This window comes from Plectrocnemia conspersa, unplaced genomic scaffold (genome assembly GCF_051122295.1).
Source record: "Plectrocnemia conspersa isolate PC_06_02 unplaced genomic scaffold, ASM5112229v1 ptg000011l, whole genome shotgun sequence".
NCBI lineage: Eukaryota > Metazoa > Arthropoda > Insecta > Trichoptera > Polycentropodidae > Plectrocnemia > Plectrocnemia conspersa.
In genome coordinates, this window is record NW_028277175.1 from 10528720 (window position 1) to 10555651 (window position 26932).

At 31.1% G+C, this 26932-nt stretch overlaps 3 protein-coding genes across 7 annotated transcripts in view; 2 read left to right on the forward strand and 1 right to left on the reverse strand.

Moving 5' to 3' along the window:
* Nucleotides 1-371: 371 nt before the first annotated feature.
* Nucleotides 372-2520, reverse strand: Pex12 (peroxisomal biogenesis factor 12). Its single transcript, XM_088197668.1, has 8 exons — nt 2383-2520; nt 2198-2318; nt 1709-1817; nt 1440-1639; nt 1152-1384; nt 940-1087; nt 785-870; nt 372-652 (listed from the first exon to the last, which is right to left on the reverse strand). The coding sequence occupies exons 2-8, from the start codon at nt 2315-2317 to the stop codon at nt 544-546; spliced, it is 1005 nt and encodes a 334-aa protein (XP_088053794.1). The 5' UTR covers nt 2318; nt 2383-2520; the 3' UTR covers nt 372-543.
* Nucleotides 2502-9851, forward strand: Mer (ezrin/radixin/moesin family protein merlin). 2 transcript variants are annotated; one of them, XR_015811386.1, is made up of 12 exons: nt 2502-2658; nt 5493-5622; nt 5842-6047; nt 6123-6247; nt 6312-6414; nt 6489-6695; nt 7570-7674; nt 7740-7871; nt 7939-8181; nt 8240-8343; nt 8473-8669; nt 8735-9851. XR_015811386.1 is itself a non-coding variant. In XM_088197625.1 (12 exons), the coding sequence occupies exons 1-12, from the start codon at nt 2575-2577 to the stop codon at nt 8943-8945; spliced, it is 1836 nt and encodes a 611-aa protein (XP_088053751.1). In that variant the 5' UTR covers nt 2502-2574; the 3' UTR covers nt 8946-9851. The 2 variants fall into 2 exon arrangements, 1 of the variants encoding a protein (XP_088053751.1); XM_088197625.1 differs by having other exon boundaries at nt 8240-8332.
* Nucleotides 9852-12527: 2676 nt separating this feature from the next.
* LOC148229466 (uncharacterized) overlaps nt 12528-26932 on the forward strand; it is a 50652-nt gene continuing 36247 nt past the window's right edge. For 2 of the 4 annotated variants that reach the window (XM_088197582.1, XM_088197584.1), the window contains exons 1-2: nt 12528-12664; nt 22381-22560. In XM_088197582.1, coding sequence (XP_088053708.1) covers nt 22537-22560 — 24 coding nt within the window. In that variant the 5' untranslated portion in view covers nt 12528-12664; nt 22381-22536. The remainder of the gene's footprint in view (nt 12665-22380; nt 22561-26932) is intronic. The other 2 variants (XM_088197581.1, XM_088197583.1) reach the window with 1 other exon arrangement.

The following is a 26932-nucleotide window of genomic DNA, read 5'->3' on the forward strand; positions in this document are numbered from 1 at the left end:
TTAGAGCAGGGGTTCCCAACCCTTTTGTATCCTAGAGCGCATTTTACAATATCGATAGGGCGGCGGGCACCACCTGACACATCAAAGATTCCTTTTTTGCCACTTACAGGAGCTATAATTGGAAAAAAGTCGGCGATCTCAGCCGATTTCAGTTGTAGCTTCGGTTCGGATAACTTCGAGAGAGTGTAGTAGAGGCTTAACAAATAATTAAAAATAATTTAAATTTTTAATTAGTGTTTGTGAAAAATATTATATTGCGGTCGAATAGTGGCGGGCGCACACAAATCGGTCCGCGGGCGCCATGGTGCCTGCGGGCACGGGGTTGGGAGCCCCTGGCTTAGAGTATAGGTAAAACAATAAAATAGTATGTATTGACTAGTCATACAAATATAAAAAAAAACTCTTTAATTGTAATTTAAAAACACCTCATACAAAAACATAATATTAATAACAAAATTTATAATATTTAATAAATTCATGCACATTCGAACACATAAAAATAACAAAAATGATTACAACAATATATATAACATCATATTATATTTACAAATACAACCTAATTAAATCATCTTTATGTGCATAAAACTTTGTGATTGGACATCTTTGGTCTTCGTTTAAATATCTTATTATACATTTATAGCAATAGATATACCTACAACAATAAAAAAGAATTATAGTCAATTAAAACATCATTTTAGGGGTTCTACACTGGGTAATTTTAGAATCGATGGGGTTGAGAACTAAAGCATATTTGTATATAAATATATAATAAAATATAACTAACCCGGAAACAGGTAACACTGTAGGAATTTTCCAACTTTGAAAACATATAGGGCATTTATTAGTATATTGTAATGCTCTTGTATCAGGCTGGAATTTAAAATTAAATTAAAATAGCTAAAAATAACTTTAAATTGAAATTTAAAAAAAATCACATACCATTGGTGGTTCTGGAATGGGCAGTGCATTTGTATTCAGGTGAGGTCCTTTATCTTCCCACCATTTCATGAACTGAACGAAGAACGCACCAAGTTCCATACTTCGCAAAAGTGCAGTTCCGATCATTTCAAATGATATTTTCGCTGAACTAATTAAAATTTCACAATTAAAAACATCACATTATAGGTATGAAAAAATATTTCATATTTTACCTAAAGTTTCCATTGGAAACATAGTTCCAAAAGCTCGTCCAAGTACCTTCTTTATTAAAAACAGTGTTCGGGGCATACACTAGAGAAAGCGATAATATTCTCAGTAAAGGAGAATGTGAACTAGATTTTCCAGACATATAAGCCAAAAATTGTACTAAACACAGTAATTCGTATATTAGATGAAAGTATGCGTTGAATATTGTCAAAAACTTCCTGCATTTATCTTGCCAATTCTGAAATTTTTAATAATTAATATTGCAAATATACAATTTATTTTTTTACACTTACTTTGGTTGTCACTCCGTCCATTTCATCGTATGTGTATTTTTGAGCCATTTGATTTAATTTTTGCCTCAAGTATGGAAACAATGCAAGCATTAAGATAGACATTTTTTCATCTCTAGGTGAAAGGTGTATGCCGTTGCTGAACATTTGCGTTTTTAAAGATAGCCTTTGTAGTCCATAAAAGTTTTCAGCAAAGGATGAGGCTATATTTCATAAAAATATTATTTTTTGTCGCTCTTAATCACATATGATGAGAAATGATAAACACATACCTGTGTTTCGAATATAGTGATATTGAAGTAAAGTATTGCAGGCTAAATATAGTTCGTCGAACCATTTTACACTCCAGTTGGCCTTTTTTGATCCACATAAAGCAATAAACTGAAAATAGAGCATTGATTTATTATATTTAAGAAAATTTTGTGTTCAGTGTTGATATTTTAAAGTATCTATATTTTCTATCAAATACATTATGTTTTTTAAGCAAGAACTTTTAGAATTTATAAAGAGATTCTTTGCTTACAAGTCCAAAGTTTCTAAAAATATTGAAAAAAAAATGTTCATAATAAAACGAAAGATTTTTCTTTTATTATTTGTGAATATTTAAATCAAAGGTCAACCACCCACTAAAAAAAGTTAATGTGAAATGTTAGGAGCTAAAGCTTTAGCTGTCCCATGAAGAACATGTAACGAATATAAGGATCGTAAACTTATGCGGCTTTTAAATTAAATGATGAAAAGCAAATAATTTATTAGTGTACCTCTACGACTTTTTTCAACGCCGGTTGTATCGTAGCCTGTAAAGATTCCTGAGCTATAACTTCAAATATGGACGGTCTTTCGTTTATAGTTCTCGTTAGATGAGCAGCGTTAACGGCCATACTAAAATAATAAATAAAATTATTAATAATAATAGACGATACGATAGACGAATTTTTATGAGTACGTTTTATTGTCGAAAAGAAATATTGAACAAGTATGTTATTGTGTAAAAGTTGATACGTCAATACAAATTTGACGTTTACGAAATGTCATCGCGTCGTTGCCAGTGCGAAAAATAAGTACGTTATTTTAGTCAGTTCTGTGACAACCGAGCGAGGGCGGCAGTGCGGCAACACCGGCCGAGTGTGTCGGCGACATGCCGCCCTTCAGGAGGAAGTCGGCCAAATCTTTTCCCGTCAAAGTGCGCACCTTGGACGCTCAGCTCGAGTTCAATTTGGAGGTTAGGACGCTTCCCGCTTTCCCGTGCCGCATTCCTCGCGTCGAAAGCGACGCCAGCGAGAGTGCGAGCGAAACGTCGAGACGTTGTTTTTATTTGTTTGTTCGTACTTTGCGGCTTTCGTTAGAGAATTGGGCGTGAAAATTCAGTGCAATGCACAGGCGAACTCATCGCGCGGTCGCAATTCCGACTTTTCTATCTGTAATCAGATATTAGCGCAACATTCCATCGCATTGTTTCTGCATGATGCATACCATTACTTTACATTGTAATTTACATCTATGTCTATTTCCAATTATTTTAAATTAAAAAAAACAATTTATATTTTCAATCATATCTTCATAATTTATTGTTACAAAAATAATTCACTACACTGTAATTTGTGAAACTAAAAACGGTTATCGAAAGTGCGCGTATTTGCGCAATAATGTTGTTATTTAATGCTTCGACGATTTCAAAAAGACACTCGGCTATGTTGAGCAAAAATGTATATGTTACTGTAAAACTATAATACATTATTACTACCTTTTCCCTTTTTTATACTATTATAACTTTTAAATAAAAAAGTGAATTTTTTACCATTTTTACATTACTTCAAAATGTCTAAAATCAAAATAATAACTGTTTTGTTTATGTTCATTACAGTAGAAAATCCTTGCTACCATAGATAAGTTGTTGCAAAGACAGTGGGTTTTTTAAAAGTGCAACTCTTGACATCCATATTCAATACCTGTTTCATTGTTAGAACTAAGTTCAAGATCTATCCTCCGGGCTCTTCTGGCACATCAACTTCAATAAACCAAACATATTATATAATGCGAAAAGAAATGTCGTTTTTTTATAGTAATAAAATAAAATATACAATATGTATTCCGAAAGATTATTTCCAGGGCTTTAAACTGGAACTGGACCGGAAATTGTTTAATTTCGGCTCAGTACTTGTTCAAACATAGTCACAAAAAATGCAAGCTGAAATATATTCGGATCAAATTACAATTTTTAGAGAAATCAATTTCAATCACAAATGAACAAGTATAATCATCTAGTGAAACATCCGATGAAAAGGTAGACGATTTAGAGGATTTATTAAGGAGTAAAGAAATGGCTATAGAGACGCATATTCCCTATTTCTACAAACATGAATATTGAATAACTTTAACCATGTACAAAAAAGATTAGACAAAAACATATTTTAGAATTTTGGGGGTAAAATAAAAATACATATCCTTATTTATACAAAATTGCAACGCTTGTTCTAGGAGCCCCAGCAACACAAGTTAGTGTTGAAAGAGCCTTCTCTAGTTTAAAGTGTATTCTACGAAACAATAGATATAGTTTAAATAAAAATACATTCAAAGGCATTTTAATAATTAGAGGTAATTACGAATTTTTTTGTTTGATAAATTATATTATTATCATATAATATATTATATACTTCTAGTTCTCATTATTATATCTTTAATCAGTGTATCAATTCATGTACCTAAAAAAGTGAGAAGAAAATAATATCGGTTTTGTTAATAAGTTTTGAAAAATATTTCAGGCATGAAGTGGTTAATCAAACAAAATCTTTAGATGTGTTTTATTCAAAAATAAATATTGTGCAATATGTGAATAAAAAATATGTAACAGAAAGAAAAGATATTGAAGAACCATCGGCAGAATGCAAACAAATAAAAGAAATTTAAAAGCAACCAATATAGGAGATAGTGTAGAAGGCAACAATAAAATACTATTGGAATCAAGAATCGCTTTATGGCCAGATATTGTATCTGATAAAATTGTAGAGTATTTTATAATTAATAAACCATGCAATATTGGAGATACATATATCATCACAAAAATTCAAATATAAAGACAAATATAAGACGTACTTCAGAAATATGTCAATGAATAACCAGTAACATGTATATAAAATTAGTATGTTTGTAAAATTATTTATATTATTGAAATAAACGATTTCAGATATAAAATATTTTGCAAAATTTAAGCGAATTTAAAAAAAACTTTCTTTGTAGAATGATAATATGGCTATTTTTATTTCTTTCATTAGAATAATATATTATACTAGATAATGGGATTAAATTTTCTAAATAAATAAAATGTGTTGAGAGAACTTTTATATTTCAAATTTGGTTTTATTTGTTTTTAATTTTCTTTAATAAATGATTTTATTTTTTTTATTGTTTTTCTAATTTTATAAAATATGAATATTTATTTTAATCACACCCTTCTAAAAATATACCTTGAAAATAACCTGGCTAAGTTTGTTAGCCTACTTAATTTGCTATCTCGTTTTAAAAGGGTGGCTTTAAAATTCGTTTCTCTGTTAAAAAATCCTAGAAGAAAAAAGTATTGTTTAAAAATGTTGTATAACACAAAAAACGGTCAATGATAAATAGCGTTCATTTTATTTTAGAGTTGATCATTTATACAACTGTTGTCGTGCGGTACTATATATCGTTATTTAATTTTTATCATCTATTAACAGAAGAAATGCCTTACTTTTGTGTCACAATACGTGCGCAATTTTTACACAGAGTAATTGGTAATGAAAGTAAATAGTAGAAAACAGACATAATATTAATCAAATGATAAAAAATATACATTAAATATAACAGTTCATTCATCAACTTTTAGTGTCAGAGAGATATTTGATAGTTAAAAAGTCAAAGTTATTATACAAGACACAATTCCTTGGAGAGTATATCTCATATATTGGAAGCTTTACAGCATATATTTTTTTTATCTACTAATGTTATCTGTAATCAGCTTGAAAACTTAAATTAAATCAGTTATAAAAAGTGAGTATTAAAGCATTTTTTGAATATTTTCAGTGGCGTGCAACCGGTCGAGATTTATTCGAGTTGGTCTGTAGAACGATCGGCTTACGAGAGACGTGGTACTTTGGTTTACAATATGAAGATTCTAAGCAATTCATATCATGGCTCAAACTCGATAAAAAAGGTATATTTACAAATCATCTAACGTTTTATAAATATAATATAATAAACACAAGGCTGCGTTCTATGTTCTGAAATTAATCGCTTAATGTTTTAAAGTTGTCTAATTTTATTTTATAATGATAGCAAATTGTTTGATTATATTATTATTCTCATATTTTTATATCAATTCTCTATTGATTTTTAGAATGATACAATCATTTACATCTCTTACATATTTCAGTACAAGATCAGTGTGTGTCTCAACAACCAAACACTCCGTTCATGCTTCTCGGAAAATTTTATCCCGAGGATGTATCCGAAGAGTTGATCCAAGAATTAACACAACATTTATTATTTTTACAAGTCAAACAGGCTATTCTCAGCATGGATATTTATTGTCCGGCTGAGGCTTCAGTTTTATTAGCTAGCTATGCCGTCCAAGCGAAGGTATATATATATATTAATTTTGCACCAATTTATTTTTTGATGTGTATGCATTAAAATCGTTCTAAACTAAAACAGTATGGGGATTACGACGAGACCTTATACAAACCTGGTATGTTGGCTAGTGAACATTTACTTCCTCAAAGAGTGATTGATCAATACCAAATGACGCCTGAGATGTGGGAGGATAGAATTAAAATATGGTTAGTGATCTTAAATATGTGATATTTATTTATTTAATAACTGATATTTTTTTCTTAAATTTAGGTATGCAGATCATAAAGGAATGTCAAGAGACGAGGCGGAGATGGAATATTTAAAAATAGCACAAGATTTAGATATGTACGGTGTTAATTACTTCGCGATTGTTGTAAGTATTTTACCGTTGTCGCATTGACTCGATCAAAATCTAGTTTATTTATATATAAAAATATTATGTTTCAGAATAAAAAGGAAACTGAACTATTTTTAGGCGTAACCGCGTGCGGTTTAAATATCTATTTGAAAGATAATAAACTGACGCCGACCACCACGTTTCCATGGTCAGAGATTAAACACATATCATATGACGATAAGAAATTTATTATAAAATTCATTGACAAGTCTTCGACGAATTTCATATTTTTCTCACCGAAGGAGATGAATAAATTAGTAAGTGTCGACACGTCGTCAGTTTAGACTTATTTTCTTTTTCATGCCATGATACCTTCGAGCGATATTACATGAAAAAATGTATATTTTTTTATTTGATAAAATTAGATTCAAGCTATTAAACCTCTATTCCTCCGATCAAAGAGAAAATATTGCTATTTTAATATGCCAGTTCAAGCGAGTCATGTAAGTTGAGAGACGATTGTTTGGATTCCATAATGCCCATACGTAGTCATATCCTGCTACAACCGATGACTAACTTAGAATTATAAATTAAACTTTAACTATAATGACAATTTTATATTGTATTTTGAAATAATTGCATGTCATGGAAATGTTTCCTTTTTTGCCTTTTCAGATCAATAAAGTTGTGTTAATTGTATTAAAATTTTGCGCTTTTTTACGGACGAAAGAAACAAATTATATATAAATATCATTTATAGCAGAAATCCATTAAAATTAATATAAAAATATTGATGGATTTTTTTGGCTTAATTTTATTTTTGCACATGTATGCTTGTATAAAATAATTCATAGTGCATACCTTATCTATCAATTATTCTTTCTAAAACTACAATTTACTATAAAGGTTATATTATAAAAAAATATATAGCATGTATTTTACAATAATTATAAAAAACTAGAAATATATAGTACTGTGTGTGTGTTTTTATAGTTTTATCTATAAACATTAGCATTGATTGCACTAATTTAATATATCGAAAGCTTGTGCTGGCAAACATATTTTTGACATATTTTTTTGCTTTTGATATTAGCAACGTTTATAAAATTAGATTGAAGAATATATTTTAAAAAAGTAGTTGTAACTTCATTTTAAGTAACCAATAAAATATAACCTCTGTATTTCTTTTAGATTTTAGATTTATGTATTGGCAATCATGATTTGTATATGAGAAGAAGAAAAGCAGACACTATGGAAGTTCAACAGATGAAAGCCCAAGCTAAAGAAGAGAAACAGGTAAATATAAAATTCTTAATTTCGGATCATTGTACTATTTAATAATCTTAATATATCATCACCAGAGACGTCAAATAGAAAGGAATAAATTAGCAAAAGAAAAGCAACTGAGAGAAAACGCTGAAAAGGACCGTGCCGCTTTAGAACAGAGATTGATACAGTACCAGGAAGAGATTCGACTTACAAATGAAGCATTGGTAAAATTGAATTATAAATTATACCTATTGTATGAAGAGTAATTAAATAATTTATGAATATTTACAGCGGCGATCGGAAGAAACCGCCGATTTATTAGCCGAAAAAAGTCGAGTGGCTGAAGAGGAGTCGGTATTGTTAACTCAAAAAGCTTCAGAAGCAGAACAAGAAATATCCAGAATGAAACTGACTGCGATACAAACGGAAGAAGAAAAGTTAAAATTAGAGCGAAAGACTAGAGAAGCTGAATTTTTAACGGCGAGATTGGTGGAAGAGTCAGAGAAGAGAGCAGCTGAGGCTGATAGACTTAAAGTAAAAATTTAATCATATTTCTTCGTAAATGTGCAAATTAAAAGTATATCTTTTTCAGAATGAACTTCTTCAAGCGAGAGTTGCAGAAAAACAGGCAAAAGAAAATCTGCTTCATTTTCTCAGTAGAAATACGACTACCACATTAAACCAAGTATGTTCCAGGTATCCTATACATAGATATTAGATCAGGGTTGATTTGTAAATAATTAGATCAAAGATATGTTTTAAGTTTTAGTCATCATTCATATCATAATTTAAATCTTTTAATTTACTTTTATCTTCACTTTTCAGAATCCAATATCATCTATACTGTTTCCTTCTTCTTGCTCTTTACCTTCCGACTTACAAACAGATCTGCAATCTCTTCACATATCCGGGAGAGACATAGAGCCTCTTACGATGGAACCGTTAGTCTCCGATTTAAATTCTTACGAGTTAATGGCCGATGGTGATATTCAGCAATTGTCGTTAGAGATTGAAAAGGAGAGGTTCGTGCATAATTATACTTGATATAGTAATGTTTCTTCATAAAAATAAAATGTTTATGTTTTAGAGTTGATTATTTAGAAAAATCAAAGCACTTGCAAACTCAATTGCGCGAATTGCGTTCAGAAATAGAAGTGTTGAAGGTAGACGAGAAGCAGTCCAAATTGGATCAGTTGCATGAGGATCAAGTCAGAATGGGAGAGACAAAGTATTCGACTTTGAAAAAAGTGAAATCGGGTTCAACCAAAGCTAGGGTAGCTTTTTTCGAAGAGTTATGAGATATAATTATCGCTAAACAGTTAGGATTAATTTACATGTACTTTAACTATGGATCAATCTCAGAATCATATTTTTAGCTTTGTATTTATTCTTCCGCTTAATCGTCCCGCCGGTTATTTAACTTTTGTATATTTTATACAAGTCTTTCGTAGGTTATTCTATCTATAATTTGACATATGCTGCTCTCTTTTCAGCATAATAATATCTATGTATGTTTTATTTAAATATGAACCTCAATAATTAAATACGAATTTACTAACGATTATTATTAAATGTTTTAGTATAAATTTTCCGAATTAAAAATATTTGATTTGCTAAATAATCTAATTATTTTATCGATGTCGTAACTAATAAAATTAAAATTTCAAAGTTCCTCTTCTGTTTTAAAGTGTATTAAGAAATGCCTTATTAATAAATAATTGTAAAAAACGGTGCAAAATAAAATTGCGAAATATATTTATATTTAGAAGCTCATTAAATGAGAAGCAATTATCTAATTTAATATTATTTATATAATAATGAATAATTATTATGAACTTTTATGTAGAAAACTCGTATTGTGACTGATAATGTTAAATTATTCTTCATCATTATATAACGAAACCTAATGCACAAATTATTTTTTATCTCTTTCTACTTACTATCATGTATGTATTACTTTTTTTCGATAAGTATGAAGATACAAATATTTTTAATTAGCTATCATTATATAATATGTACTTGCAATATGTTATTGTAAAGAATATATTTACACTCTTAACCATATATGTGCCTTAAAGATGTGTTTTTGTAAAAAAATTATTTACAATTGATTGCTGGTTTCGGCAATTATAAAATGTTAAATTTGCTATTTATGCATATATTATATAATGTATATCGAAATAAATAAATATATTTTGAACAGCTTTCTTTCATTTACTTACTTAGTTATTATATTAATGTTAAAAGTTCGATTATATCATGCAAAACAAAATTAATAAAATGAAATAAAAGCTTGTATGATTTACGCCTTACGACAATGTTCAGCTGAAATTAAAAACCCCTGTTTGAAATAATGTAATAGCTGATTAATTTTGCTTAAAAGTTGAGTTATGTCATGTTTGTGTCAAAAATCTTGCTTTCGAGTAGTATTTAAAAAGAATTCTACTTGTAACCTAGCCTAGGCTTTGGCGCTATTATATATTTTTGTCAACTTATAAACCCATTACATGTGGAATATTGTCCGAATAAATGAAGATAGACCAGTGGTATAGTCGGTGACGACTACCCAGGTTCGAATCCCGTGTTAACATTGTGTTTCTAAATTTTTTTCGTGTCTGGGAGATAGAAATTAGAGATTATTATATAATTATAATTACGATCGATCATCATAGATTAGGTTTTCCTAGATTTTACTAATCTCACGGATGAATATTGTGATGATTAATTAAAATCGGGACATATAAGGTACATTTTTTTTCAATAATCGGGTACTTCAGCTCATAAAGAATATCATATTAGGTAATCTTGAAAGGAATGTCGTTTTTTAAATTTAAGATTTACCAATTAGTCGTGCTTTGGCCGTTGAAGCCCGAGTACATATTTTGTCTACATATTCAAATATTTAGAAAAATAATTTGACCCCAAAATTAACGATGGCAGGATTTTTACTGACTGAACAATTTACACGAAATTACATGTTATATTAATTGAATTAACAACTACGGCCACTAAAAACATTTGTGTAGTGGTAGGTGATTTATCGATATCCGTAAATGTCAAAGAGCAATTTAAAAAATCTAACGGAAAATTACGATATCAAGTATAGTCCTAAATGTGGGAGACACGCAAAGATAGATGATGATGTCCTGGCTGCAGAAATGGTAGAAAATCCTAATCAAACTATCCATCAGCTGGCCGAGAAACTAAACCAGTCCGGTTTAACAGTGCATAGACATATTAAGAAGATTTGATAACTGGAGATGGAAAATCACAAACATGCAGATCAAAGCTTTTTTAGTAATACTTTTCAAATACAAAATAAACCAATGCAAAACAAAAAAATGAGTATATATATATTAAAAAAATGAGTGAAATTTCAAGGGGAGGTATACGCATAGATTCGGGCCCGGTAAACAAATTCGCCGCGCATGCGCATTTCTTTAAGTATATACTACTTATGTATAGTATATTAAAATAAATAAGTTTTGCATACTTTTTATAGCTCACGATTCCGATTTTATACTTCCGAATCCGATTAACACGATTTAGAAATATTCAAAAGAAGTTTTATCTAATTTCCATGTAGTATATACGTATGTATAGGTACAATTTCAATAATGTCGACGATTTTCAAATAATTATGTCAAAAGAGCGCTGAAAAAAAGCACGCAACGAATTAAAAAATGAAATATATCGGTAATAGATTGAAAATCCGTTATATATATTATACTAAACGACAATATTTTCAACACAAATATAAGAAGATTTTAAATGTTAGATTAGTTAATCAACTATTTTGCTTTAAAAAACGGTATTTTTTCAGTGTTAGTTTTTTTTAATTTGACAGATTTTTATATATTTTTATCTGATATTTACCAATAACGATTAGTAATGGTTCAAAAGTCGTCTGGACAAAATACAGTCAAAAGCGCGCGGTCAAAAAGAGTACCACGATTAAAGCGGGCAAAGAGTTAAAACAAGCTTTAAATGTGTTCTTAAAAAACTTATTCCAATGTTTAATGAAATATTGAACAAAACTATCGCAATTGACAGGATAAAGTGATGATAAAATAAATAGCTTTGATATTATTACAGAGCAAAAGTGCTTGTAAATAAAATAATTAAAACGTTAAAATTATTATATAGATTTTTCAGGTGTGGCAAAATTTAAAAATAAAAGAGTTTAAAACAGTGTTCTATAAAATTATGTTTAGTTCAGAGGTACGTAACATCTTTTAATTGAAAAATACAGGAATAGATGTTATTTATCTTGCGTTGCAGTATTCACAGATTTAATTTACACAGTCAAAAATCTTGTTGTACTTACGTTGATATTTAAAAGTTTTTCTTCTCTTAAACGCAGTGCATCGCAGCAAATCGTTTGCGGAGCTTTGATCCACGCGAATCTGTAAGTGTGAAAGCGCCTTTAGTTTCAGCGTTAACGTTTCTAGTTTCCAACAAAGGCAATACATAGTGTTAGTTGCATGTTGTTCGATTCAAATATCGTGCGATCCGGATCCGTAAAAAGTTTCGATTCGAACACACTGTAAATTGTTATTCATGCTAGTTTGAAAAAATCGACAACCGGTTCGGCCGAGTAGCATTCCGGTTTTTAACATTCCGCCGTCGTTTTCCACGGTCGGAAGCGATCATATTGGTCTGAAAATGAAAAGCGCCAGAGTCCAGCTAGAACGGAAAGCTCTCGCGGATCCGAAAATGGCGCTTCGGTCTGTGGAGGCATGCGCGAGCGCAGGTAGGGGCGGCAGCGGCGTTCAAGGTCACGCCGGGGTCACATTCCACCGGCGCTGCGCATGCGCGAACGCGAGAACGCCCCCACCCCTTCCATCTTCCATCTCGCCGCCGGAGCGCACCGGCGCTGTGTAGCCAGATGCATTGCGGCCTCGGCGCGGCGCTCGCATAATTCGGTTCGCGCTATTATTATTCGGTCATATCAGTGCGAACTTCGACGGAAGTGATAGTGTGTGCAATCTTTATATATCCGGCCGTCGGAAGACGAGTGAGTACTGCTCTAAATGAATTTTCAAAATGACGCGCGTCATAACAATCGTATATTTGGCCATGCGCTTTCTCGTCGTTCTAATTTAAAAACACAAACAGCTTATATATTATAATTTATAATTGCATACGAGTTGATAATTCATGTGGAATTAAATCGATATGGAAAAAATATTTTTCAAAATGGTGCATGTCAAAACAACCATGTATTCGGCCATGTGTTTTTATCAAAATGTATGTACATATATGGAATAAAATAAACGAAAATGGTGAAAAGGTTTCGCTTCGCTGGCGAAAGGCAGGCGGCGGTTCTCCGCGTATCCTGTCGTCATGTCGGCAAGACGGATTCTCGCGTTACAGCAACACAGGCGGTCGGTGACTGATCGGTTCGTTCGTCGACTTGACGCGGACACGTCTCCTCTCCTGACATTCCTCTACTGTTTTTGCACCGGAGTAGAACTTGGCGTTTTTCTCGATTCGCCCGGAAAATTCCGGTTCTCTTTCTGCCATTCTGGAGGGTATACGTTTCATTTCCATAACATTTCATTTCTTCCATCCGCCTGTTCGTCACAGGTGGATTCAAAGGGAAGGCTACGGGAGTCACGCCCCTCTTAAAAGTGGCATGATGGTTTAATATACAAACTATCTGCTGCTTGTTGTTTCCCTAAATAAGGATCACTCGTTACCGCGTAAAATATCAGTTGGAGTACCTCAGGGAAGTTTGCTCGGACCTGCTTTTATTATTATTTCATTACACGAGTATATACGAATAATTCGTAAATTTAAAAAAAAATATGCAATTATTAATGCATGCATGATATAAATTTAAAATCTCTTATGCGTTAAATAACTGGACATACACCTGTACTCTAATCTTAAATTTAATAAACACATAATTGTTATGACTTGTCTTATAATCATTCGAGACTAGCTAACAAATACACTAACTGGGAAAGAATTAGAACTTTCAATTATAATTAGAACGACTTTTATACTACCTCTAAAAACAAAATCTCAGCTTGATACAGTATGCAAACGGTGACCGGATTATTGCGCAAACGAAAATTCTGAAAATAGGTGATTATTTAATTGTCAAATATATTTTACTTTTAATTTCAACCGCTTTATATTTCTCTCTATTTGTGTAATTATAGGATATGCAGGTTTATCATAAAACAGGATATTTTAAAATTAAAATCGTATTAACATATATGTTATATGTATATGCAGACATTCTTTTTTTTATATATATATATTGACGTATTCTTAAATATACATACTTGTATATTGATCATCCATGATCAGAATTTCTGCTTTTTAATTTTCGCTGTGTGCAATTTTCGTTTGCGCAATAATTACTGAACCTACGCAAACATACGCCTGAGACTATACATCTCAAATGATATAACGATATACAAGGAGCATAAACATCACTTAATTTTGATTATGAAATGTACTTCTTTGCACAGAAGTGGTAATTGATTTGGGTGTCATATTTCAAGCAGACTACAATTTCCATTTGCATATAGAAAACATATGCAATAAAGTCTCTAAGATGTTATGTTTTTGAAAAATGAGCTTGAAGACACTGTGTTCTTTGTATATTCACATATAGTTTCTCTTATCTGGTTGTCAAATAATTCAGCCTACCCACTATTAACATAAAAGATCACAAAAAGTTTTTCAGATACCTGTACATAAATATTATCCTTTTTTATTTCATACAAAATTCCTACATATGCTTGGATATAATTCCCTCGAGTCGCGTTGAGGAGTGTATTTGTGATAGCACTCCTTCAAGTTGCTGTTTGGGAATATTAATAATCTGGAGATTCTGGAAGAATTTCATTTTTGTGTGCCTAAAACTGTAATAAAACAGAACAAGTTAACAAATAGGTTATTAATTAATTTTATATTGGTAACTAATTATTAGATAATAAGTAAATAATTCCATTTGTGATTAAAATAAATAAACAATCGGAAGAATAATATAAATTGTCATTTAATAATAATTTTTTGCTTAGTAAATAATTTATTTTTTAATCAGTAAAATATAAAAAATGATTCGTAAATGTAACTAAATGATTAGTAGACATAATAAATCAGTTGCCATGTAATCAGTTATTGTTAAATCCTCTACTCCACTTTTTTTTTATTTTTTTTTAAAATTGTTGTAGGGTGATACATCAACTTTTAAGGCCAAAATGTTCCGAACGTTAAGTTTGGGTGTGAACAGCAATAGAATGATTCGCAACTTTTCTATTACTAAGCATTTTATTTAAATACTGTTTAATTTTGGCACTTTCTTGTTATTGGTGTCAAATTTATTCTAAAAAATATTTATTGATTTGTTTATTTCCCATTTTATTTATTTATATACATTACTGTTCTGACACACGCTCACTCGTTGACGCTTGTTCGCATCTATTAAAATTTAAATAGGTTAGTTGCGAACGAGCGGTAGCGAGTGAGCATTGGTCAGAACAGTAAGCACCCAATGAATTACTCTGTACAGCGAACCTAGTTAAATATATAATTTATAATTGTATATAAATAAATAAAACGTTTAAACAAATTTAAAAAAAAATTAATCACCGATAAAGTACCTTTATTTTAATAACTTGTTACAGTTTTATCGTTTACCTGACCATTTATTGAATTATTTACTTATCAAATAATTAGTTTTCAATATAAAATTATCTATTTTGTAACTAGTTCTGAATTGGGATGGTTCTGATTCGACATGTTCTATTTAATTATGGTACCGCTGTACACATGTACACTACTTATTTACATAAGCGTTGCATATCTAGACTACAAACTTAAATTTAAACACATTTCAGAACATTGCTCTGAAGGGTATGTCGCCTTAAGAGCGATGTTCTACGTTAACTATTTTTATATATATACAAACATTTAATTAAACTCATTTTAACATATTATTGCTCGGTGTGGAGTAACGTAAGTAACACTATTTTTATAAACTACAAGTCATAAAAATATTTATAATATACATTTTTTGTACAAATATTATTAACCGTTAAAAAATTCATAATATACATTTAAACACTAAAAAATATTTCGCGTAACCACACTAACCCAATAATCTCAAGCATCGGAGATTACGATAAAAACAACCATATTGCTATAGTGTTCTTTTTTTTTATTCTTTTACTTTATAGTGTTTATTATTTTTATTCTTTTACTTAAATTGTTAAAAGGTTTTTAATTTCTAAACATAAAAAATAGTCTTACTTCAATTTTTGAAACGAATAGCCGGTAGACTTTGATATTATAATTTTAAAAAACTACAGTATCTCCGATCTGAACAAATTCATTACAATGAAATCAATACCGCGACTTTCTATAATTTTTTTCGTAGTTAATAGTATCTGACAATTTATGTAATAAAGTAGCGAATGCTTAGTATTAATTTAAAATAATCTTATAAATCCATCGTTTATCATGTTTAACTATTATTTCCTTATTTTGATTGACTGCCTAATTTTTTTTTTCCAATCTACATTATAGGTTATATTCGAAATTTCAGGGTTTCGCACTTTTATAAATGAACTAGTTCTTTCACTGTTTCATGTGATATTTTTCTAATATATTTAGATTATAGTTTCATGTTTTCATATATTATATGTAACCGAAATTGATATAAACTTCCAAAAAAGTTTAATATAATAACTTAAACGCATTAAAGTTTTGTAGAAATATTTTGGTTTAAAAGTATAGATACATTGTTTTCATATTAAAATTGAGAAAAAAATGTATATTATTTTGTATTTTTAGTCTTAAAACTAAAAAAGTTACTTCAATGTTTTATGCATTATTAAGTTAACGTGTGATGAAATAACTCTTATTCGCTAATTCTCATAGAAAGTTTGCCTAGTCCCCAGTTAGATGGCACGAAGAAAACCTTAATTGCTATTTAATTGTCGTAGGATAAGTATTTAACATGCAATTATAAAATAACTGCTTTGTATTTATATCTGAATACATCTGAATTAACTTTATATTGTAGATAAATACCAATACTTTATTAGAGAAGCGTATTAATAGCAAACTGTATTTTATATTTATACCATAAACTTTGATATTAGTTTTCAATCTCTGATTTTTGAGTGATAGTCGATAACGATACTAGTTATGTAAGAGCGTAGGTACATATAAGTCATTCAACTCTAATTTCTCACTAGCAATTTTAGTTGAAGACTGCATTCTTGTAACTAGGAAATTATTCATCATTCGAACCAAATATCAAAACAAACAGGTTAAAATCCGAACAAGATCTTCAACGAGCGAAATACGATAAGACGATATGCTTCTCGGTGCACATTATAAACAACAAACGTTGGTTATTAGATGCGAGAGAAAGCTCTTATGTACCTTGTATGAGAAAGTGCATCGTCAACAAACACCGCTCGCAGCGTCCATCGAGATTTGAAGATCGGCTCTCGATTTTAATTACCTTCTCGTCTGATTGGATTCCGCTCGAACGAATCGCTTTATTAATGGCTTATTAATAGGATTCGTCTTTGTTGCAGAGTTGAATGCTATTTTTTCTTTTAATCTAGAATCGAACAGATGTAAAAATGTAAGACGAGAGTCGCGTGCAAGAATTCTCTCGTCGTACAAAATATCACTTAGCGAACGTTTGTGCTCGGCCATAACTGATAATTAATACATCCAGAACCTGTTGTTGATTGATTACAAAAATTATTAGAGATGAAAATATGTATAACTGAACGCTCGGCCGTAATGACTTATTTTTTATCTCGACATAGGTACAGGTGTAAGAATTTATGTTGGGATTTTGACGTTTCGAACAATGGGCACATTGTGACTCAGACAATTTGTTTTGTACTCATGGCGTTAATTGGTAGGTGAATCTGTGTATGATATGTACAATTTTACCATAGTAAATATTTTCCCCGTATAGAGGTCAAATTCTTGGCGTGGAACGTGTGGAAAAAAACAACACACACCCACTCAATCGAAGAAACTATTCTAAACAAATTGCTCTTTTTTTGTCCAACAATACTCACAACCTTCATCTATCATTAGCTGGTTATGTTGTTTTTTTTTGTGTGTGTACGCAAGCTATTTTAATGTACAACTACGATCTTTTAGCGCGGTTCAAACCGAATGGGTAACTCGCTCAGTTCACAGATCTAGAATTTTCGTGTTGATCGATCAACGACAGGCTTTTACGCATACTTGATCAAAATAATAATTAATAAACTGTCAATCAACGACGACGGATAACGTCATTCCGATGTCTCGGCAAAGGCCGCAGACCAAGTCGTACGGAGAATAAAAGAGAAGGAAGAAAAAACGTCTAATAGATCATGTGTACGAATTAACATGGACGGTTAAGAGGAGGAATGTGCCGCTGTCCACGTTGACAATAATTTTGACGAACATGGTGTTTCTCAAAATCTGAGTATAATATGTCGATTTATTTGTAATTTACAAATGTTGCTACAAAAAATGATTAATGACACATACCTAATTTGATTAATCTTTATTTTGGACATATGAGATCGGCCTTTATCCATGTGATCGATTCAATATAATTCTTAGTTTAGTTGAAAGAAAGTCCTGCTGCAGAAAATGCTAATACATATTTGTGTTTTTACCTATTGCTTTTAATATTACATGTCAAGTTACATTTTGAGTTTTCAGAGCTTTCGACATGCCATCTAATATTTTTGACTCTTTGAATCGAACTTCTCAGTTTTAGTTAGCAAAGATGAGTGGGAGAGCGCTTCTTGAGTATCTTCGTATGTGTCACTAAATTTGCTACATTAAAGTTTTCGCCTGTGTGATTTTTTTTGTAAAATTTTATTCTGCGATTGTTAGTTAAAAAGCCTTGCCAATGTTTATATTTACATATTAGTATGCACATGCAGTTTTGACCCTCCGATTTTTCATTTGCAAAACACACATCACTTTACATTGTACACACATCAAAACCACATTATGATGTATGCATTGTGTACAACAGCACATTGTAACCGAAAAAAACTGGTTTTGCGTCTCGCGGCTAATGTATGCGCGAAGAGAGATTATTTAATTAATCTCCGTCGCATGAATCATCATCATCGTCGACTTCGTGTGCGATTTGAAGTAGCCCCTTTTTAGAGAAATATCAATTTCGACACGGTAACAAATGCCCTGTCTCTCTTTCTCAGCCAATAAACGCGCTTAGATGTGAAAGCGATCTGTGAGAATACAGGTGTAATTTTATCTCGCTTCAAAGTGCTTCCAATTCATCTGTAATAATATATGGCAGGGGTGTTGCGTCAAAAGTATTTAATAAATCCAAATATTGTTAATGATTAATTTAGTCTTCCAATAACTTTTTTATTTACATAACATATCTTCACAATTGTAATAAATACATACAAAGTTTACTGATACTTGTATCATATGAGATAGAAAAAAATTCTGTCATGTAATTCTAACAGGATTAAAAAATTTTGTATATCATAAGCTTTTCTTTACTTTAATTATCATAATTATAGAAAATATTCGTACAATAATCAACGTTTCTTTAGTTGTAAAAACATACTGTAGAGAGAATGCTGCGGGCGATGAGTGGCTTTAATTTTCTACCAAATTTGGAGAGCGACCCGTTGTCATTTTCTTTCATATTTTAATATGTACTTAATTGCGCTCAGGAATTCGAGTCTAGAATACGCTTATACACGCTAATAATACAATTTTTATCTCTCACACACGCAAGAGATAAAAAATGTAGGTATACCATACTCAATACTTCATATGAATTTTTAACATAATGTTGTTACAAAATACAATAATATAATCGAGCAATCCAAAAATATTACTTAATTGGTATGTTGTATGGATTCTCTGCAATAGCTTTTTCTTCAGAATACATCTGCTTAGATTCGTCTTTATAATTATATTTTTTTATACAATTTGTTAGTATTTTAAATTACATAATAATTATTATATATTAGTAAAATCACCATCAAACTTATTTCATATTATTTTTCGTATGTTATAAAGATAATATTGTGGATGTAATAAAAAAATGTAATGATAAAAGTAGTGAATGTGTATTTTTCAGTGAAGTTATGTTTGCACTGGTTAAGTCCAAATACATTTATACTAGTAGATATATATTTCTACTAGAGAAAATATAATTTAACTGATAGGCGTTAGTGATATTATATGCTGCTCTAAAATGTTTATGAAACTCTCGCATATTGCTCCATAGTTTGTATGCACATCGATATCACACTGTTTTAAAAATATTCTTATCGACATTACTATGGACTTCATATATGAGCGTGTTGGTCAAAGTATATTCAAACCGAATTTTGGTAAATAGGAGGGCACAAAAACAATTATCACTTCTCAGAAGTCAAAAATTCACGTCAAAAGCAATAAAATCATGTCCATTTTATTGCTTTTGACGTGGGTTTTTGACTTCTGGGAAGAGATAATTGCTTTTTGCGCTCTCCTATTGGTCAAAATTCGGTTTAGATCTGTTTTATTCGATTTTCACTGTTGTAAGTCATAGTATTGTGTTTAAAAGTTTTGTGAAGTGAATTTTCATTAAAATATCATATCCTAAAAATATTGTTCTTAAATCATGAGCAAACGATTGATGTTCATTTTATTCATTCGAGATTCATTTGAATTTACAGTTTCATACTATCCACGCATTTCTTCAAACGAGTGAACTTCAATATTATACAGGATGTTGTGATTAAATTAATTAATTGCAAGTCCATATTTTGTGCTGTTTTACATCGTTTTAGTCGAGCGTATTAATTACTTTTTTTCCCCAAGAACTTATTGGCGTCGATTTTTAACGTCTTTCCGGCGGCGGCGGCAGGAATCCCGATAGTTACGATACGTCGTATAAAAAAAGTAACATTCTCGCGATGATGAACGTAACCGTAAATTGAATACGGCGCCCAATCATACTACACTGTTGCTCTATGTACTTCGACCTATTTCGCCAGTTGAAAATTACAAGTTACAGTGTCGGAACGAGTCCAATCACGGCGCATTACAGATTCTTCTGCGTTTTCTGTGGGCGTGCACTCACAAAAATGCACGAACGAGTTTTACGTGTTTTGTGTGTAATGAGATTTCTCAATATGTAACAATTAATTAAGCGCTATGGCGCTAAGTCCCTCTTTGACGACCGGGGCCGAAGCGGCAATGGAGGAGGAGAAGAATGAAGAATTATCGAGAACGGAGAAAAAATCGGCATTCGACGAAATTAAACGCCGTTTTATCCGTCGGCGGATCTTTGCATGCGCGAAATCTTATTAAATCGTATCCGTTGCACCCTTATAATTTGAGATCATTGCGGAACGAGTGCTATTAGCGTTTTTAACCTTTCCGAAGCACGAAGTTCATACAAAAATTAATAACATGCTGTTATATTTCAACCATCATCTCGATAGTTTTAAAAGCTGTTTTATGTTTCGTATATAAACGATTAACTATATACTCGTTTTTAATTTTTAGATAAAAATATTTATTTTTGAATTTGGAAAAATCATCCATTTAAGGGTTAAGCTGTTTTAATAGTTAATAATTAATAAAAAATATATCTCACTAATTTACAGACTTCTATTCCAGTCTGATATCTCATTACTTATTTAGTAGTTGTTGGTTGTGTTTTCCTGTCGCCTGTCATGTTGTAATGGATAAGTTTTTCTATAAATTAATAAGCTTTTAAATCGTTTTAGAGTATTACTAAAATAATATAATGCAATCATTTTCTGTCTTTATCAACAACTTTGGGACTATGATATCGATGATTGTATTGGTCTTATTTTCTATACAAGGACAATGTCGTTCTATCTCAGGTTTTAATTTAACGGTCACATGGTTCTAATCTAGACATGTTTTTGTGATTAATAAAAGACTATATTATTGAGCGATGTTTATATGATATGTCTAAGGATATTTATTTTATCCTAAATTTATCTTTGTCAGACTCTATTACAGGGATCGGCAGTAATCAGCTATCGTGCTAGCATAGAGTTCAATTAAGAGTATTTTGTGGATAAATCTTTTACTAGTTTAGTCTTTACTGCCTCAATATTTTAGAGACAAAAATAAGGATGTGAATACAGAAAACTAATCTTTAGGGACTTTTTTAACAATATTCTAATAGCTGTTTTAACTAAATCAGCATAGTTTGCGTGTTTTTATAGGCCTTCTTTTGCAATTAGTAAATTTCGATGCTTTGATTTTCGTTTCTCGAGAATGAGAAATTAATTCCAATTTTAAAATTATTCTCGAAAAATTTTGACATATGAAAAAATATTTGTTATATGTAGTATGTATTTATAAACTGAAGTTAACCTAAAAATTATACATTCTAGAATTTTATTGTTTTCGAATTTGAATTTTTTTTTGTCTCTTTTTTTTCTCTTTCGTAGCATCATAAAGATCTGTCATTTTCTGTACAATAACAAAAGTAATTGCCAGATTCTCTATATATCAATATTTTCTAAAATTTCATTCACATACATTATAATATTACTATAATACATGAGAAAAATCTATTGTCTCTAGTCTTTCTTAAACTATTTTATTATATATTTTATTAGTTAAAAAACATTACGATTGTATTCTGGTTCTTATTGTAATATTTAATGTGTAGCTCTGCAATTGATAAACAGTTATTTATGTGTTCTTTTTTATTTCCAGGTGAAATGCTCAGCTCTAGTTCGAAGTTATAGAGTGCGTGTACTTGCATCGTTCCGATGACGACTCGCGACTAAACCATCATGTAGGTTTCCGCCTCTCTGCGAAGCAAAACACGTTTGCGAGTCAAAGTCCTGCATATTATGCCGCACCTAAAACATGTCGCAAAGGGATTTTTCCGAGGCAAGTATCACATTTTGTCATTCCTACTTCGTTGAAACGCATCACGTTTGATCGGTCACCTCTAAAACTAAAAGACCGCCGCTATTGTCTTTTGTGTTGTGTGTTTCTCCTTTTTCGTCGTGTTGTAAACCGACAGGATGCGGTTAGCAATTATTTTTGTATTTTTCTCCGCCAGTCATAATCCGACGGCCAATTATTGTTTTGTCGACTACCTGTGCAGTAAGTTATTCAACGAGGTGGCATCGACAATCGCAGGTACGACTCACCTCTCCGGGGACAGTGATTATTACGAGTTGTTGTGCGGTTAAAAATAATACAAATGGTTCGCTCGGGTTTTGTGCACGCCGATGCGTTGACGTCTATCGGTTTGTGTAGTTTGCGCGCTTAACCGCTCGTTTAAATCTATTGGAAATGTTTAATGATGCGTATTTTACTGCACGCATCTTATTACCTAAGCGTAATATATATTTATTTAAATGATTTCAATTATCAATTACTAGCTTTCGTAATCAGCTTCGCCCGCATTTACCTCCCAGCTACAGCGTATTCTTCAATACGTTACCATAATGTTTTATTTTACATCAAATTGGTCGCGAGAGAAGCATACATCGCCATTGTGTTTTTTTCTCTTTTATATTATTCTTTGTGGGACAGACAAAATTTAGAGAATTATAGTATAATTATATAAATTTGTAATGTAGTATGGACTGATCTGTATGTTAGACCCAATGAATTTCAGCTTACTAAATGAGTCTGAAATAATTTAATTACTATTAGTCACTATTAAACTTTAATACAGGTGTGCGAATGTTGAATGTACGAAAGTCGAGGAAAGTAAAAAAATTGAAATTGTGTGTATTTTAAAATATTTATTTATCAAGTAAATATAAGGTGTATAAAAGAAACGTTTAAGTTGGGTTTGCGGGTGTTTCCTTTGAAAAGTTATCAGGAGTTCACTGTTTTCCACTATTCTTTTTCTTTTCTTCATATAGTATTTTATAACATGCTATGTTTTTATTGATCGCCCCACGCATTTGAGATATGCGTTCTCCATTGGGATCACAATCTTCCATAATATTAAAAATTTGTCAAGATGCGTGAAGGCTTCATTAATATTTTTCATTGTTAAAGAGTTTTCCAAAATAAACCTGTCTCATCTACATTAAATATTTGGCTAGAGGAATATTCTCCATCTTCAATAATTTTGCATGATTAGGAAATAAATTATTTTGTAGCATCTTTATACGCATCAGCCGATTCTCCAGGAAATTTAATATTATGAAAAGAATACCTCATTTTAAAATTGTAAAACCAACCGTTACTTGCAGAGTTAAAAACCGTGTTAAAATCTTTTTTTTAATCTATCCTTCCAATCTTTTTGCAAACTAAGAGCTTTTGCTTGAATAATTGAAATACTCAGAGGGACATCTTTTTGATGTTAGTCATCGATCCATGATGACAAAGATTTTTCCATTTCATCCACGTTTTTTTTGGAAACATATCTTTAAAGATTGTGGAAATATATCTTCAATTTCCACAATTTTGAACGTATTTCTTAATTATAATTTTATTTTGCAAAATTGAATATATCGTAGACCAGTTTGTATCATACGAACGTCCGATTGAAGCAAAAGATTCACCGCTATCAGAACGTCTAATAATTTCCATCTTTGTCTCGAATCGTGTGAAGTTTATGAATCCTTGATTTATTTTTGTTCGTATCAACACTGAAGTTTTTCCGTTTCTCACTCATGTTTATAATTTTTTTTAAAAAAAAAATTTAATTTAAAAAAATGTTTTTTTTTTTAAATGTGCGAAGTAGTGAATTGTGCGATAGTCGAACGTTTGAAAGTCGAGGGCCGTCTGTAGTAGTTTTTTAATCAATTGCATACATTTTATTTATATTAAATTTTTTTTTTTTTTGCTTTTTCAGAATTAGTAGTATAATATTATTTGCCATTATTTGTTCTATATCGTTTCAGTTTATATTAAGTATTTTTTAGAACATCCTTCTTAACTGTGTTTCGGTAAGTCTGTAACATTTAATCATTTTAAGAAATTCAGTCAGTATTGCATTTTTAAAGTTTATTGCTATTATCATTTCAATTGATTGCCTTGATATATATATTACAAGGATCACTATCAAATACTAGTTATCCACTTCACTTTTTTTAATGAAGAGTAAATAAAGTTTATTCCAAATATATTATTATTGAATCTAAATATATTATCATTGGAAATCGAATATATGTTGTTTGATAATTTTCTGGCTCATAACATATCGGTTTTTAACCTTTATTGCCATTAATTTTCATCAGATGTGGCTTTAATACTTCTCTATGGCAAATTCTTCGAAATTGAGGGATAATCAAGGCAAAAAATAGGATTTATTATATTTCAAACGCTAATTGCTTACGAATTTTTATCGCGCTCTTCGAACCACCTCCCGCCTTTTTAATCATACGCTACGACGTGTGTTCCGCGTGTGTATTTTTAAACTCGACTTTTGAAAAATCACTCCGTCGAATAGCATTTTTTCTTGCGCCGGTCGATATGGCGAGATGCTGCGTGCGAGATAAACAATATCATAATTCGAACTCGTGACGTGCGAGTATCGAAGAGAGCATTAGGTCCAATCTAGTTATTTTGTGGCCGTAATTATTTATTACGGGCGCGCAATCCGGCTTTCGTCCGGTAATGAATACGAATACAGATGAATGGAGTGTAATTACTTTTTCCTAGCGAACGAAATGAGGAGACTAACCGGTAATTACGAACCGTCCATTATAATATTCTTTAATGGTAAGTAGATTCTGCGGCGCGCGGACGCCTTCGACATTGCCGATTCATCGATCAAAGACTCCTCGCGCCGGTAGGAAAGGTGAACGTAGATGGAGATGGTAAAAAACGATTGTGAACGCATTATTACATATCGACTAACGCACCTACACACCTACGTGTGTAAGTGTGGGATAAAATTATCGTACGTACATATCTACTAAGTATGTTTGCTACATTTATTTACATTTTAAAGCTTGGATTGCATTATATTTTAATCTATCTATATTTATAATGTTCATAGATTTAAAGACCCTACTTTTTAAATTACGTATAAAAAAACCCAAATTTTAAATTATATATACGTAGCATTTAAAATACATCAACGAGCGGAAAAAACGCAAACCCGCTCGGTCAGAGTGATATCAATGTGCTGTAAACAATTTTCTTACATAAAGAATGTTTATATATACTCTCGGTCATCCGGGCTAATGCTGGGGAGGAAGGCACGGATATTCCGTGCCTAACTATCAATTTTTATTTGGTTTAAAATATGTATATTTATAATACAGATTATCTTTTATTATTTATTAAAAAAATGATTATCATTTGCTTATGAGAATCTCTCAATAATTCATCCTTTTGTCGATGTAGTCTTGTAAAGTTTCAATAGTACAGTACTGATTGTGGCTCATGTACTTGTTTATATTTCCTTCATTTGTATTCGCAATATCACTCCTTCCTCTTCTGATTGAGTGACTATGACAAGCATTAAAAACTTGGAACATTTGAATCGCTATCAAACCACTCCTCTATGTCTCTCCGATCGACATTTTCAACGCATTATCCATTAATCTGCATATTTCAGATATATTACTTGCCTCAGTCTCTTCAGAATAATTTTAGAACTTTCTATGTTTTAAAAATATGATACTAATATAGACTTCTAATAAAATATGATAATACTATGGACATACCGATATTACTATAGACTTATAATATAAGAGGGCAAAGTATTTTCTAACTGAATTTTGGTCAATAGGAGAGCGCAAAAATAATTATCACTTCTCGGAAGTCAAAAATTCACATCAAAAGCAATAAAATCGTGTCGGCGCCGTTGTAGTGGGAACGCTCGGTAACGAAGGTTCCCACTACAACGGCGCATTCAGGGTTAAGAACCACACTAGACGATGCCATCGCGAATATGCCACCCCCAAGCAAGTGCCGCCCGGGGAGGCCCGCTGCCTATAGGTATGCCACTGCATCTAAACCCAATTTTTCATAAAAAAAAAAATTATTTTTCATGCACATTCTTCTGCTTGTCTTTGATTAAACCATTAAGCATGGCTAAATCAATATTTGTATGATGACATTTTCATACTCTTTCGTTTTTATAATGACCTGCATTACTTTCACAATTTTTCTGTTTGTTTCGTATGTCACAAAAGGCGCATTTTCATTAAAAAAAATATAATAATATTAAAAATTGAATTTATTTCAAGCATGGATAATCCGAATAAGGATAATCGGATAATCTCACTTTTATTTATGCGCCATCATTTATCATATGTAATTTGTTTTCGCACAAAGCTCC